This window comes from Citrus sinensis, chromosome 6 (genome assembly GCF_022201045.2).
Source record: "Citrus sinensis cultivar Valencia sweet orange chromosome 6, DVS_A1.0, whole genome shotgun sequence".
NCBI lineage: Eukaryota > Viridiplantae > Streptophyta > Magnoliopsida > Sapindales > Rutaceae > Citrus > Citrus sinensis.
Genome location: NC_068561.1, coordinates 16,935,413 through 16,951,769, shown reverse-complemented (window position 1 = coordinate 16,951,769; position 16,357 = coordinate 16,935,413). Strand labels below are relative to the sequence as shown.

Here is a 16,357-nt window from a genome sequence, read left to right as displayed (position 1 = left end):
GATTATTATAAATTATTAAAATGCCCTTAGTTAATTGTTATTATCATTATTATTATTATTTGTGATAATAATTGTGATTATTATTGTTATTCAAAAATTTATTATAAAAAAGATTATTGTTAATAATAATAATAGTCAACAAAAATAAAAATCAATAATAACAATAACAATAACCATAATTATTTTTATTCATCATCATCATCATCGGTGTCCAGCAGGGGTAACAATGACAATAAGCAGCAGCAGCAAAATGTTTTTTTTTTAATTCTTTAAATACATATAGAAGGAAAAAATGAAAATTTTAAAATTTGAGTGAAGATAATATAATCAGTCCAAGAAATGAGGGTTTCATTCCCAATAAGAATGGAAACTTACATCATTATTTTAAATTTTGGGTGGAGTCCACCACTTTGATTCCAACTTCACCCTTCATTTAAGTAAGTAAATACATTATTCATTTGCTAGTTTATAAACACACCAACCATTAGGCTACCTCACACAACAAATTTGAACGATTGATTTTGATTTGACCTAATATATATATATATGTTTTGGGTATAGCCCATAAATTGGAGCTTAGGTAAAGATATTAGGCAACAACTCTCGATATGAACAGTTCAACTTACAGTAAGTAGTCGCGAGTTTGAATATTGTTCACGCCAAAATCTGTAGAATTGTGAAGTACTTCCCTGAAGTTTCAATCAACATGCGGATGGTTTTCAGTTTTCACATTCTTTCTCCAATTTTGTAATAAGAAATTTAGTTCCTGCTACTCGCGAATAGATTTATATTTTATTTGAAGTAATATTTAAATTTCCACCTTATTTGAAGAAGTATTTTAACACCGATATGAAGATCGCAGATCATCACTGCTACTGCTACGCTAATGAAGATTGGTGGTCTATTTGCACCCCTTCATTAATTTCATAAAAGCCATATTCTAGTAGAATTATATTTAACGATAAATACAAGTAGAATTAAAATATTAACCCATTTTTTTCCAAAAACAACATTGACATGTATTCATACAGACACATAACAAATTAACAATTTTATAAGTGCAAGTAGATAGCCAAATCTCTCGCATAATTACCCATCACAAAGCAGATAACTACAGGCCTCAATTCTGATGCTAAAACTAGAAAACCGACTTCCACCTGTCATCATGGAGGGGAACTACCAAGAATAATCACAAAAGTTCCGTTACCAGACCCATGGTTGCATGACTCACTGCTTCTTAGACTGCTGCTGCAAAATATGGTATCCCAGATTAGAACAAACTATTCGATTTAAGTAACATGCTGTTAAGATCTCAAATTTAGAAAAAGATACATACCTCAAAATTTTTGGAGAAATCTTTCATCTGTTCAGCAAGTTCCTCTCTCTTCTGAGCAGCTGCATGGAGACAGTAACCAACTTGTGAGATTCTAATGGCTCAACAAAACCTTTCAATTAGTTCATATATTAATGGAATACATTATGCTAACTGTAAATCATTGTATGCACAGACCAGAGGAACCGATTGGAGACGAGGACGTACCTTTACTAGAAATATCTTCAATCCTCCTTGATGTTCTCACGGCAAACCTTTGGAATGCGGGACTGATGAACCACCATCAGGAAATTAACATTAGAAAACCATGGAACAGCAGAAACAGAGATTAGATGCTATCATAGATTCATATCCAACAAATCACAACAACAAAGATGTAAGCGTCATTTCTTTAGGTTCAATTAAAATAGCACCATCATGCTTAATACGGACGAGAATTTACAAGATACATTCAGATCATCAGGCATCAACACTACTCAATAATCAATCTAAAATAGTGACCTTTAAATAATTCAGATACCACTACTAACAATCAGCCAATCAAGTTAGGAATGTCGAAAAAAAAACAGGGAACAAATTTCGTGGCCTCAGCTCTCAATATCTAAATTGCTGTGACATCTAAGCAATCAGGACAAGCCTACTATGAGTCATCACTGGCTAAAAAGAGTGCCAACGTAGACTATATAGCCCATTTATTAAGTATCTGCCAAATCAACTACATCCTATAATGCCACAAATTTGGAAACCATTTTCCCAAATGATTTCAGATGTTGACACAGAAATAAGTTATCAATCTTCCCATGGACACACGTTTCGTGGAATGTTTTCCTCTAGATAGGCATAGACCATTTCCAATTTCCATAGCCAATCAACAGATCCATGTCCTTAGTAAAATACAAATGTTGAAATAAGGGTGGCCAGATCTTAATGTAAAAAATAAGAAAGAATTGAAGTGCAGAAAATCAGCAGTAAATATTATGATTCAATTTTTTAGGGGAAAAAATAAGAAAAAAAGCAAATAGTAAGTATTTTGTATTGCTCATGGAGCAAATACAGGGGTCTTAAAATCAACCCAATTCAAAGGTTGGGAAGAAGAGAAGAAAAGAAAAAAGCCTCAGCCTCTTAGATCCAACTTGTTGCAGTCATTCGGCAGTCAGTGCAAGCCTACGTAGAGTCATCCTTGGCAAAAGCGATGATGGAACTAATACAGATTTATAGCTGACTTTATAATCCATCTATAAAACCAATTATGCCTATCCTAGCTCAATAATAAAAATGTCATTAGATTGGCATGTAAAACTTACTCAAGTTCAATAAACTCAGAGTCAAATTTCAGAGAGTCTTATGAGGTGAATTAGCAGTATGTCCAGATGAGATATTCTCAAACTTACCAAGACACAGTGCATGGTGTTTTGCACTGCTCGTGAAAGAGCAAGTTTTGAGATTATCTCGCTTCAGGGAGCAAACCAATCAGGAATAAATTTCCTAACGGCCTACCAAAGGAAGCTTTCATCTTCAAAGCTTACAAGTCCGCAATCAACAATAGTTGTCTATTATACAAACCACTGACTAAAACAATAACTAAAACATGTCTCTATATTGCACTCAATACATCATGATATAGTTGCAAAAATGCCACGAGACAAGTCAAAATATTTCCATATATGTTAGACATCTGGCTAAATTCACCCCTTGTCTGTTAGCACATCTGTCTATTTATTAATGTATACATGTATAATGACTCAATATTAAATTGCCTTAAGATCCTAAAGCTGCAATGTCTAACACATTGCATAGCAGGCAAAACCAATTCAGCGAACTCTTAGATTATTTTCAGTTCAGTGAGCAAACCCACTGGAAATTTAATACTCCCAGAAGCCTTGAGTGAAACTTTAGTTTTTACACCACTCAACTGCAAACAGATTTACTTTAGCTGTTCTATCAATTTGGACACCTACAACAAGAACTTCAAAGACAAACATAAATCCAATCATCCCCTACAGCTCAATAATTTCTCAAAGCAAAGACAACAACCAATAACACACATCAATCAAACAAAAAATACCACCAACCAAAAAAAAAAAGAGAATGAATGGTTTAAAGGACACATATTCTCAAATTTTCGAGGCTGCGGCACATAACTTGTTTGTAGTTCCACTGCAGCTATTCAAATATGAAATATTTGATTTGTCTTTCGCTTCAAAAGAACGAACCAAACAGGAACAAATCAGTCCTGATGGTCAGAGAAAGAAGCTAAAGCTTCCATCAACTAACAAAATATATAATTTTTTGCATTAAAAAAATTAAAAGAAATTTACATCAGAGATGTATATACCTGTTGTCTGAATACAACTCTCGACATCAACGGTTCAACTTATAGTAAGAAGTCTCGAGTTTGAATATTGTTCATGCCAAAATCTATAGAATTGTTAAGTTTTTTTCTGAACTTTCAATCAACATGTGGATGGTTTTCAGTTTTCACTTTCTCCAATTTTATAGTAAGAAATTTAGTTCCTGCTACTCGTGAATAAATTTCTACGTTATTTGAAGTAGTATTTTAGGGTCAATTGCTACTGCTATGCTAATAAAGGTTTGTCTTAAAATTATTCACTGTACTTTTGTAAGCTGGTCCCAATATGATCAATACCCTTGTGGGATGTGGCCAACCGTTGACTTGTGGAAGCAATTTTTCTGTTATAGTGCATTATTGGCACCCATTCATTAATTTCATAAAATCCATATCCTAGTACAATTATATTTAATGATAAATACAAATAGAATTAAAATATTAACCCATTTTTTCCAGAAATGAGATCCAACAACATTGACATTTATTCATACAGACATATAACAAATTAACAATTTTATAAATGCATGTGGATAGCCAACTCTCTCGCAGAATTATCCATCACAAAGCAGATAACTACAGGCTTCAATTATAATGCTAAAACTAGAAAACCGACTTCCACCTGTCATCATGCAGGGTTCTATCAAGAATAATCAAAATAGTACACCATCATGCTTAATACAGTCAAGAGAATTTACAAGATACATTCAGATCATCAGGCATCAACACTTCTCCATAATCAATCTAAAATAGTGACCTTTAAATAGTTCAGATACCACTACTTACAATCAGCCAATCAAGTTAGGAACATCGAAAAAAACAGGGAATAAATTTCATGGCCTCAGCTCTCAAAATCTAAATTGCTGTGACATTTAAGCAATCAGGACAAGTCTACAATGAGTCATCACTGACTAAAAAAAGTGGCACACATATACCTATATAGCCCACTTATTAAGCATCTGCCAAATCAACTACATCCTAAAATGCCACAAATTTGGAAACCATATTCTCGAATGATTTCAGATGTGGACACAGAAATAAATTATCAATCTTCCTTAGGACACACATTTATGAAATGTATTCCTCTAGATAGGCATAGACCATTTCCAATTTCCATAGTCAATCAACGGACGTATGTCCATAGTAAAATACAAATGTTGAAATAAGGGGGGCCAGATCTTAATGCAAAAAATAAGAAAGAATTGAAGTGCATAAAATCAGTAGTAAATGTTATGATTCGATTTTTTGGGGAAATTTTTTAAAAAAAAATGCAAATACAGGAGTTTTAAAATAAACTCAATTCAAAGGTTGGGAAGAAGAGAAGAAAAGAACCAAGCCTCAGCCTCTTAGATGCAACTTGTTGCAGTCATTCTGCAGTCAGTACAAGCCTACGTAGAGTCATCCTTGGCAAAAGCGAATACAGAACTAATACAGATTCATAGCTGACTTTATAATCCATCTATAGAACCAATTATGCCTATCCTAGCTCAATAATAAAAATGTCATTAGATTGGCATGTAAAAACTTATTCAAGTTCAATAAACTCAAAGCCAAATTTCAGAAAGCCTTATGAGGTGAAGTTAGCAGTATACCCTGATGAGATATTCTCAAACTTACCAAGTCACAGTGTATGGTGTTTTGCACTGCTCATGAAAGAGTAAGTTTTGAGATTATCTCGCTTCAGGGAGCAAACCAATCAGGAGCAGATCATTCCTGATGGTCGGAAAAAGAAGCTTAAGCTTCCATCAACTAACAACACTGTATTACACAATAAAGGCCTAAAATATATTATTTTTTTCCATTAAACCAAAAAAAAAAAATTCTACATCGGAGATTTATATACCTGTTGGCAAGACCATTAACGATAACCTCGTTAACGACGTAAGATATCACTCTATGCATGAAATTTCCCCCAGCCATGATATAGATCGTGGCTGTCTGCACCAACGCGCAGTTATTAACCTGCACAAAGAAATTGTAAACAATTAGGTGAAACTAAACCCTCAAGCGCAGAAACGACCGTCGTTTCGGAAACACTAGAGGGGTACCTCGAAACCGTATTATCCTTAATTAACGAATAAGGAATTAGAGGATAAGAGATAGGATCCGAGATTAATAAAGTTGAAAGAAATAGATGATAAGATGACTTGAAATTGATATGTTATGGCGAAATTGTTGGGGAAGCTTTCTTTGCTCGTGGATTTTTACCTCAGAAACGATGCCTACGTAGACACCCTAGTTTCTGGAACCTACTTTAAAGCGTTGAAGGTTTTAGTTGAGAGGCGGCTGCTGAGTTCGGTGCCCCCAGGCTGCAGATTCGTACTTTCATATGAGAGCCTTGTTAGTTTTTTCAGTTTGTGTCGGATTTTTTGGGATGGGCTTCGACCGGCCCAATTTTGCTTTGGGCCCATTGCTCGCGAGCGAAAGTGTGAACCCATTACACGTGGAGCAGTGCTCTGATCACACTACCTCTTCCTCTTTCGTCACACCATTAGCTGTTTTTTAATACTAATTACACATCAAATTACTGAATTACATCAGAAATTTATAACTGTTATTACAGCAGACACTACATTGATAACTCAGACATATTATATTAACAATAAGACATATAACTGAGACTTTATAATATTATATTAAATGTTATAAAATATTTGCTCAAATAAATAACTCTCACAAACGAGGAATGTCTATACCCCACTCGTATTTTAAAAGGAAGAAAGATTTGTAACTAACTCCACATAATCATACATAATGTTTAATTGATGAAGTTTGAATCCATAGGTACTCGATCCTCTATCCTCACAATAATTTTAAACTGTGAGAGTAAAACTAAGTTATTTGTTTAAACCATCCGTAGATTATTATATATTGCTCTCGTATCCGAAACGCCTTAATAAAACGATGCATTAATAATTTCTTAGCTCTCTTTTTCCTCAAGCGCATCTAAATCGACATTATTATTATTAACAAGGCGTAAAGGAAGCTGCTTCTAATACAATATTAATGAAATTAAAAGATTTTGCTAAAGTGAGTTCCCAGAAAAAAAAAAAAGGACAAAAAACACGTAAATTGAAAAAATATTTGCTTTACTCGAGATCGGTAGATACACAAGTGAACAAGCTTCGACAATTGGCACAGGGAAGAGGCTGAATATAAAGTTGCATTTTCAAATCTACAAATGAGCTAAAAATATTTGATTCCAAGTATCAGGGACTCCTGGCAAGCACCAATGTATGCAATCTGCATGGCGTAAAGGATCAGCTCTCTCCTCCTCCGTCAGCACCTTGCCGCCGGCCTCCGTGTAAACCGACGCGTGTGCATCGATTCGGTACTCTGAAATTTGAGTAATGTTGAGGAATGTAACGGGAACTTTCATCTTTTTCACTACATCCGAAACCACACTCATCATTTTTTTATCGGAACCACTTCCCCAATGCTTCTTCTTCGTCACCGGCTTTGTTTCGTTGAAACATTTAATCCCGTCCTTGTTGCCCCAATCTATGCTTCTGAATACAACAATACGAGGGTTGAGTATAAAAAGAGCACATCAATTAAAGTGTTTGGTGGAGTAATACATTAGGAGTAAAAAAACAGACTTCGTATGTGTAGGGGACATAGTAGTGAAGAAGACACGTGTCCTGTTGGGATTTATAGTTGAATCGATCCAATTTGCCCACGTCTTTAACCCGATTCTATAAGCAATAGGTGTGTCCAATTCTTCAAAACCGTCTGCCCCGTTTGCAAATGAACCCCATCTGTGCCCAAGTAGTCATTAATTATACCTTATAGGTAATACCCACCAAAAAAAAAAAAAATTTGCTGTAAGATTTGAGTAGAACTTACAATGTTTTGAGTCTAATGCCACTCATCCACCAAACGTACGTGTTAAAGACTATAATGTCCACTGCTCCCCAGTGTTTGGCATGCTTTTCAATTGAATCCACTTTTAAAATTCTCTTTTTTGGGTCCCCTATTATTTGCAGATCCGAATTGGACTCGATCAAAAACGGAGCCCAATAGAATTCAATGCTAGCATTGTACTCCTGAATCAGAAAAGTATAAAACTTTAGCTTTATTTGTAAGACTAATTAATGAAACTTGACTAATAGAAACAAATGATGGTCGGATGGCTCCCGAAAGGAAAACAAAATGTTCTCTTACTTACAAAGTCTAATTAGCCCTTTAAAATCTAATCATTTGGAAGCTATTCTAATTTTCTACAAGTATAATTCAATGTTTTAATTGGGAATATTTTCTTTTTCTTTCTTCTCTAAAAGTTGCTTTAAAACCATTACAGTACCTAATTAAAATACCTTGGCTTTGAAGACAGTATGAGACCGACCCCGTTTGAAGTGCTTCTTGTCTTCAGGAATTATTGACTCCACCATACAGACAAATGATTGCCACTGACCTCTCTGTAATGAATCTCCAACAAATAGTAGCTTCTTGTTTCGAAGTTTCTTAAGGGCAAGCTCTGGATTGAATCTGTACGCAACGAGTCACCAAATGAATGTAACATATATTAGTAACTAATAAAGCTTCACGAATAATAGAGAACATAAAGTCAGCTAAATCTTTTAACCTAGGCAGAGTGCAATCCTCTGGCTGCCATTCCCAGTGGCGGTAGTCGGAATCCGGCCGTCCGTTTTTAACACAGGAAACTTGCATATCAAGATATGGACATGTTCGGTCCGAATACAGAGGCTTGATTGAACTGTTAAACACCCATTTTCCATTCACGACATTGCACTCTTCTGGGTCGAAGTCAAACCTATCATCTATTTCAGTGTTGTATATGTTCTGTTCTGCAGTTTTGTTCTCTGTTACACAATGACAACAAATCATGAGAATCGGAAATCTTGGGTACTCTCGGTATATTGTACCCGTGCTACCAAATTCTTGTCACGTGCATCTCTCAATCAATCAGGGAAAAACAAAAAGAGAAAAAAATCAATAGACACACATGGAAAACAATGTGCCTAAATATATCAATAAATGTACGAGTAGCAGAACTTTGCAGCTGACTTACTTGATTTCTTAATATGATTTCTTTTGGGACAAGAAGAGAGCTTGAATATGGAACCGGAAGAAAGTGAGCTGAGTCGTTCAGTGTACAAGAGAGCTATGATTGCAAAACTGCAGACTAAAACAGTGATGATCGAGAGAGGTAGCTTTCCTCTATAAGATTTTATTGTGGCTGCAGGGGATTGTGCTAAGCTCATTTTTCAATGTAGAATAGAGAATAGAGAAAGCTTAATTAACAGAATGATAAAGTACTAGGATGAACAATGAGCTGGTGCATATATATTGATAACCAAAATGATGTGGATTTTTTTTTCTTTTTTTTGGGGGGTAACTGTGGTGATGTTTATGGGTGGTTGAGTAGGAGTAAAGCTAAAGCATTGTATGATTTGCTTTTCCATCTTTCTAGTATTGAAATAAGTTTTTTTTTTTAAGTGTTGGAGGTTAAGAGAGTAAGTTGAAAGGCTAACATCTTTGGCTCTTTCTTGTCTTCTGCACATAGATATATTTATAAGACAGCTAGCTATAAGATATCATATGATGATTAAAATAACCTAACAAAATATTGAGCTGTTTCTATCATTCATGATTTTAAATAAATCCTGTTCAGAGTGTCCTTTAGGTCAAATGGAGAAAGTGGATTTGTTAAAAAAATAAGCAAGCAATTGACACTCATTTAATTTTCTAAAAGCTTGTACGGCTTTTATATATATATAACAATATGGGTTATATTGAGAGTCTAATAAATTTATACACTACACATAACATAGTCCAAATATTTAACAGTTAATGTAATGCTTAGGGATTTACGTCTATTAGCTGTAAGATCTACATCATATCTAAGAGATATATGCTCTCATTAATATTTTGAGAGATATTACCCACATTTATAAGAGAAGATTTTTATATTGAATGTTCAACTAGTAACCTGAACTATTGCCCTAATGAAATGAGCAGGGTACCAACACACTAGTTAGGCTATTATTTAGGGGTGGGCATTTAGTTTGGTTTAAAATTGAACCAAAAGGAAAACCAAACAGTTTGGAGAGAAAAACAAAAATAAATAAATTTTATGTTAGTTAGTACACGTGGTTATCAGTGTGATAGTATACACTTTATTTTAATTTGTTTTATTGTTGGTGCGTGGCTCATTTTGAGACATAATATACGTATTGTGGATGTGGTTGTATGTTGGTAACTTAGTATGGAGTTCTAATAAATATTGTTAGAAGACCGGTTGAAGAATAAAAACATAGTGAATGTTGATGGAAAATTGGCTATAAAGTTTTGAAGTTTATTTTTTATGTGATTTCTTGGTTCAAAAAATCGTGAAACAAATAATTTTGGTTTGGTTCCGTTTTGAGCTGGATAATGCCCAATCTTATTATTGCCCCAGGTGACAAGGTTCGAAGGTATATATATACATCAATATTGAGCTAAAAAGAAGACCATGACCTTCTGATTAAATGATTTTGATAAAGCCCTACTGACTTCATCCCAGAACTATACGTACATTTGTGGGTCTAGCTATACAGCACCAAGGCTATCGATGTAGCATAGGTTTTTTTTTTTTAAAATTTTTTCCCTCATGATTATAAAAATAAAAATATAGCAATCAGAAAAAGAACCATGCACGCATGCTGAAATTCGAATTTATTTATTTATTTTACCAGGTGGTAATCATGAAGAGTACGAGCTAGCAGCTATTCATTGAAAAGTCCCAATGGCATGAGAAATTGTGTAGGGCGAATAATGGTACAGCACTGGATTGTTGAAGCAGCATTGCATTAGCGATTAAATTAATATAATCATATGTTATGTAATTGACATGGACATGGAAACTTATATGGCAAGCATGAATAGACTCACTTAGCTTGTAGGGCAAGAAGACAATAAATTTTTTTATGGCCAATATCAATGCGAAAGCCCTGCCGGGCAGTAACTGAATTGAGAGAATCATATAAACTAAAATCAAAATTACAAAACGACCTTCAAATTTCAAGCGGATGGGTACGCTGTTGAATGTGTCGTAATAGCTTGAAAAATGGATTAAAAATGAAGGTCAAGTTGTGCGTGACTTGTACTGTGCGTGCGGTTGATAGCTTTGAAAATTGGATTTTAACCAACTTGTGGCTGTGAGCGTTGCGTCATGATTGACAAGAATCCTAAATGATACTTTATTTAAGGTTCCCACAGTCTCATTTCTTCAATTTCGGAGAAGACGACGATTGAATTGAGATTGGTTAACAAGTTTTGTTTGGTTGAAAATATGTATGACCAAAATATTCATGATGATTATTCAAAACGATAAATTAATCAAAGGCATATTTTTGTAGTATCTCAATAAATTTCCAATCGGCTGATGTTGTTTTTCTCTTGTAGTTCAGAAATTTTGCGATTCTTTTATTGGTTTTTTTTTTTCTTTTTAATTTTTTATGGTCTCACAATAGTAGGGCATTGAGGGGCCTTGCCCCATCAAGCGGCACAAATCTATTTTTCAATGGGTTTGAAAGCCGATAATAATCATTTCTTATGAGGGTGTTAAGCCAATTTGACACCCATGTAATGTATTTGTATTTTGTACGGATAATTTTTATTAAATTCAATCCCATTATGTATTAACTTATTTTGTTATGAAGAGGGAAAAAATAATTTTAATCTTGTAGATTTTATTATTTAGATAATCTCAAAAGAGTTAGCCCTCCTCTCCTCTCCTTTTCCCTCAAATATTCTCTTCTACAGACAGCCCAACGTTTATCAGTAATGATATTTCTACACGCTAAAGTAAAGAAAGAAATACATGACATAATTCGATTAGATTTACAATCATAAATCCACCACTATTACTTCATTTAACTATTTAAAGATATATTTACTCTGTCCATATTTTATACGAGAGAGATTTATCCCTACTCTATAATTAAAGGAGAAATAGAGATAAGAGTCCCAACACTAACATTGTTAATAACAAAAACACACATTCTACATTATTTTTTAATTAATTAATTTGTTTTCAGAAATTTATAACCCATACAAATTGTTAGTGTGAAGGTTGAGGTGATAAGTCTATAAAGTAATTTAGGAGCTGGACAATGATAGAAATCGAAAGATTCACAAAATTAAATATGTTTATTTAGAGATAAGAGAATTTGTAATATTAATTTTAATATAATTGGAAAAAAAAATTGAGGGGGTCTTAAAATGATTTTAGAGGGGTGCCAATAGTCCAACATCTTCTTCGAAAGTTGAAACCTCAAAAAGAGTTGGTCAAATGAAGTCAAGATAACGCCAAAATGCTTTCTTGGGCCGTGCTCGTTAACCAAAGCAAAAGCCCACATGTTTATGCACTTGAAGATTCAACATCAGCTGGTCGCTCAACCGCTCACAGAGGTCGTCTTTCTCGTATCGATTCGCCCTTTTGCATTCACTCTCTCCAATGGCCACAAACACAATCAATCTCAGTCTCTCTCCAGTCCCTTCACTTCGCTTACTCTCACCCTATTCTCCCCAAAATGCCCCCAGTCTTTCCTTTTATTCCCACTTCAGACCTCCCATCCAATTACCCTCCATTTCTCACAACACCTACAAGTATACAACAGCTACTCCTCGCTCGCTAGTCATCGTTACTGCCGTCAAAACTTTATCGGATACGGAACTGGTTGCCGTCCCGTTAACGGCTGAGGAGTTCAACTCGAAATTTCCGTCAGAGACCGGCGTTTACGCCGTTTACGACAAAAACGATGAGCTTCAATTCGTCGGCATTTCCCGGAACATTGGCGCCAGCGTTTTCTCTCATCTAAAATCTGTACCGGAGTTATGCTGCTCCGTCAAGGTATGCATATGTCTCTTCTATCTGTTCAGTTTGATAATTATGATCTCTCTGCAATATCTAATTGAAAGAAACAACAACTTCATCTTAATACTACTAAAAAAAAAGGAGAGTGATGTTTTTAGGGTTTCCCATGTTCTCTCCTTTCGTAAACAACTTAGTTGTTTTTATGAATGACGGAACAGAAAATGAAAAACGGCATGGACCTTCAAAACGATACTCTCTTGTAGAAAGAACATTGTAGACGTAACTAGCTTTTGTGAGCCTTATAATTTGTTGTGTTGATGATATAGGATTCATCGATGTTGGAGATAAGATTATTACGGCTACTTTTGTCTTAATTAATGTTAATATCTCTGTGAGTCTTTTTTTTTTTTTGGTGTGTGTGTGCATATTGCAGCGAGTTGTGTTGGCATTTAGGTTCCATCGATCAAACTTCTTAAGACCTTGTCTGTGGAATTTATAGAAATAGGGAACTAAGATAAGATAAATTAAAGTAAATTGAATATCTGTCATCATAATGTGTTATGTCAGCTTTAATGAAGATTATTTCTCATTCCCCTTACTTCTAGAAGGGTCTTTAGAGCCTGCTTTTCCGTCCTGTCCCTACACATTGTCTTGTAATAATAGAAGGGCATTGCGAAAAGCAAGCCTTTAACACGTAAATTAGCTATTATGGACATCTCTACATGCTGGATAGGTTGCACTTCTTCATGTAGCAAACTGTTGTTTGATACCATTTTATTTTGATGATATAGAATGTCTCCTTGGTTCGACACGATCTTTTGAAGTACTTATTATTCAAAACATGATATAAAATTTTGAAAGATGTCAAACAAACAGTATGATTGCAGAAAAAATTATTGGAATACATCGCTAGAGCCTACAGAAGTATATGATATTGGTACTCTTGACATGATTGTTGGATGGAACCTGATAGCAAGGACATAAATAATATACTATTGAGCACTGCAAGCCAAAAAACATTGCAAGGCATGCTACTTCATAATCTAATCCAACTGAAGATATAAAAAGAATATGCTAATAACTTTATGGTGAGGACATGCATGCTAACCCTGGAGATCAAATGCAAATTGGATATCCCTCTACAACTGCAAATACAGGAACTCCTTTCATGTGAACAATTGCAGCCTATTGAACAAACAAGAGATTGCATAATAGTTTAATTATCATAATTGTCTTACTTTCCGGAAGTGGAAACAGCCTTTAGGTACCTATCTACAACTAACTAGCTTTTCGAGATCGGAATAGAAGTTAGAGACGTTATTTCAAATAACTTGAAAGTGTTTTTCTAGTCTTTAATTGGATATCCCTCAACAAGAGCAAATAAAGGAACTCCTTTCATGTGAACAATTGCAACCGATCCAACATACAAGAGATCACATATTAGTTAAATTATCGTAATTGTCTTACTTTACGGAAGGGAAAACAGCCTCTAGGCACCCCTCCACAATTTAATAGTTTTTGGAGATGGGAACACAAGATAGAGAGTTAGAGACATTATTTCAAATATCTTGAAAGTGTTTTTCAAGTCTTTTCCAGGTAATGTTCTTGTAACTAGCTTTTGTTTCCCAACGAATTATATTAATAACATATCTTTACTTGATATTAGGGAAAATATGATTATGACTGCTTGTAATTATTGTTCACATCATAATTTCTATATTGTCATTGTGAATTGATTTGGCCTTTCTATTCTAGACAGTTCTGTTGACAAAGTTAGGTTGGTTAGATCCAACTTCTTACAATTTGCCTTCGATTTTTATAGAAATTAGGAATTAGGATAAAAAATTAAAAATAAAATGAATATCTATTCTCTTCAGTGAAAAGAAGTTGTCTTTATTGAAGCGTTAAGCCTCTTGAATGAAGAGAACATCTCATTCTTGTCATTAGTTCTCTTTGTCATGGAGAATGGTATTAACTTCAATGAAAAGAGTAAATATTTTAATGAAAAGATATCCCCTCAATTTGTGAACAACTTGTCAATGAAGAGAATGAGAGAAGAGAACTTACCTCTGAGTTTCTTCTCTTCATTGGAGAGAATGGATAGTGCATACTCTTCGTTGTTGGGATACTAGAGAACTTCCTCCAATGAAGATACAATGAAGTGAATCAGAAATTTTCTTGATTGATTAGAAGTTCTTTTATTGAATATTTTATTTCTCTTCATGAAGAGACTGATTAGAGATGTCAATGAATAGATCACTCATTTTGAGAATTGTGAAACTTCTTTGTTTGTTTTGTGTTGGAAATGAAGGAGATAGAGGAGGAGATGAGGATGTAGAAGAAAGGAGTTGTGTACTTAATACAATTGTATCTACTATATGTTACATTTGTCTTTTATACACACTAAGAACATGCTTCTTATGTAGCAGTCAAGCTAAGGCAGACCTTTTAGTCTTTTCCTTGTTCCTATATCTTTGTTAAATTGCACTTTGATTGATGCATAGAACTGCTGTTGTCACTTGGCTCTTGAAATATGTTGATCCTGTGAGTAGGTTTGTTCTTATTTGATGCTCGATTTTGAAATTGGTGTCTTGGAGAGGCAAAGGCTGCTTGGTTGATGTACATTCTTTTCATCATTTTGACTTATGTGACATGTTGGAAAATTTAGAAGTTCGTATTCCTAATAGTTGGAGAGCGTAAATGTGTGAATTTTTAACAATTGCGTGCATTATGAATTTGAAGAATTTAACTCTTAACCAAGCTATAAAAACCTATAATAGCCCTTGGATGTATTCAAGCCAAGCAAATTATTGGCAAACACAACTTCATCTTGGTTGATTGCGCATATGCTTTAGAGAATGGTTATGCTCTTGTCGAACTGTTATAGGTGTGTAGGGTTGATCGTGAGAATTCAGTAATGTCACTTGTCTCAAAGTAATTTTATCACTTTGATTGTTTTGTAGGTTGGTGTAGTAGATGATCCTGATAGGACAGCTTTAACCCAAGCTTGGAAATCTTGGATGGAAGAACACATACAAGCCACTGGAAAAATCCCACCAGGAAATGAATCGGGGAACAACACTTGGGTTCGGCAGCCTCCAAAGAAGAAAAAGCCTGACCTCCGACTTACTCCTGGGCGTAATGTCCAGCTGACAGTTCCACTAGAGGAGCTCATTGATAAATTAGTAAAGGAGAACAAGGTGGTAGCCTTTATCAAGGGATCAAGAAGTGCACCAATGTGTGGATTCTCACAAAAAGTGATCGGCATTCTTGAAAGTCAAGGTGTGGATTATGAAAGTATAGACGTGCTCGACGAAGAGTATAATAATGGATTGAGGGAAACCCTAAAGAAGTATAGTAACTGGCCTACTTTCCCCCAAATCTTTGTGAATGGAGAATTGGTCGGTGGTTGTGATATCTTGTCTTCCATGTATGAGAAGGGTGAGCTTGCTAGTTTGTTCAAAAAGTAATAACATTTTCTCAGACTTGTATACAAACATTAGCTGAATAGAATTAAGAAAACAAAAACTTCGTCAAGTTTATCCCAAAGGTTAGTCATCTTGGTTTGATCATTGTGTTGGAAATAAGAGATCAAAGGTTGGATTTTCGCTTAAACTAATTTTTGAAGGAAAATTGCCTAATTTCTGTTGGTGCATGGGTGAGATGTGGGTGTGTTAAATGAAAAATAATAATAAGAGAAATGAAGTCTGAATTAGACCTGAGTAGTTAATTTTGTGCGCGTTTTTTTTTTTTTTTTTTTAATGCTTTGTACTTTGTAGTGCCTAAATCAAAAGCAGCCGCACGATAGAGTCTGTAGCAAGTTTACGGTCAATTTCAAGTTTCCAATTCCGTGACC

The 16,357-nt window shown here is 34.6% G+C and overlaps 3 protein-coding genes across 5 annotated transcripts; 1 reads left to right on the top strand and 2 right to left on the bottom strand.

Moving 5' to 3' along the window:
* Nucleotides 1-977: 977 nt before the first annotated feature.
* LOC107177475 (hypothetical protein) lies at nucleotides 978-6,048 on the bottom strand. Of its 3 annotated transcripts, none has more exons than XM_015531306.3 (5): nucleotides 5,889-6,048; nucleotides 5,524-5,642; nucleotides 1,541-1,602; nucleotides 1,337-1,395; nucleotides 978-1,245 (listed from the first exon to the last, which is right to left on the bottom strand). In XM_015531306.3, the coding sequence occupies exons 2-5, from the start codon at nucleotides 5,598-5,600 to the stop codon at nucleotides 1,228-1,230; spliced, it is 216 nt and encodes a 71-aa protein (XP_015386792.1). In that variant the 5' UTR covers nucleotides 5,601-5,642; nucleotides 5,889-6,048; the 3' UTR covers nucleotides 978-1,227. The 3 variants fall into 3 exon arrangements, with proteins under 3 accessions (XP_015386792.1, XP_015386789.1, XP_015386790.1); XM_015531303.3 differs by having other exon boundaries at nucleotides 978-1,248; nucleotides 5,889-6,047; XM_015531304.3 differs by lacking the exon at nucleotides 5,889-6,048 and adding an exon at nucleotides 5,729-5,882 and having other exon boundaries at nucleotides 978-1,248.
* A 700-nt stretch (nucleotides 6,049-6,748) lies between these two features.
* Nucleotides 6,749-8,960, bottom strand: LOC102614557 (protein trichome birefringence-like 3). The gene is made up of 6 exons (XM_006480998.4): nucleotides 8,713-8,960; nucleotides 8,266-8,503; nucleotides 7,997-8,168; nucleotides 7,527-7,726; nucleotides 7,280-7,438; nucleotides 6,749-7,189 (listed from the first exon to the last, which is right to left on the bottom strand). The coding sequence occupies exons 1-6, from the start codon at nucleotides 8,903-8,905 to the stop codon at nucleotides 6,856-6,858; spliced, it is 1,296 nt and encodes a 431-aa protein (XP_006481061.1). The 5' UTR covers nucleotides 8,906-8,960; the 3' UTR covers nucleotides 6,749-6,855.
* A 3,109-nt stretch (nucleotides 8,961-12,069) lies between these two features.
* Nucleotides 12,070-16,043, top strand: LOC102614266 (bifunctional monothiol glutaredoxin-S16, chloroplastic). Its single transcript, XM_006480997.4, has 2 exons — nucleotides 12,070-12,537; nucleotides 15,465-16,043. Exons 1-2 carry the CDS (start codon nucleotides 12,142-12,144, stop codon nucleotides 15,969-15,971), a joined length of 903 nt encoding a protein of 300 aa, XP_006481060.1. The 5' UTR covers nucleotides 12,070-12,141; the 3' UTR covers nucleotides 15,972-16,043.
* The last annotated feature ends 314 nt before the right edge of the window (nucleotides 16,044-16,357 follow it).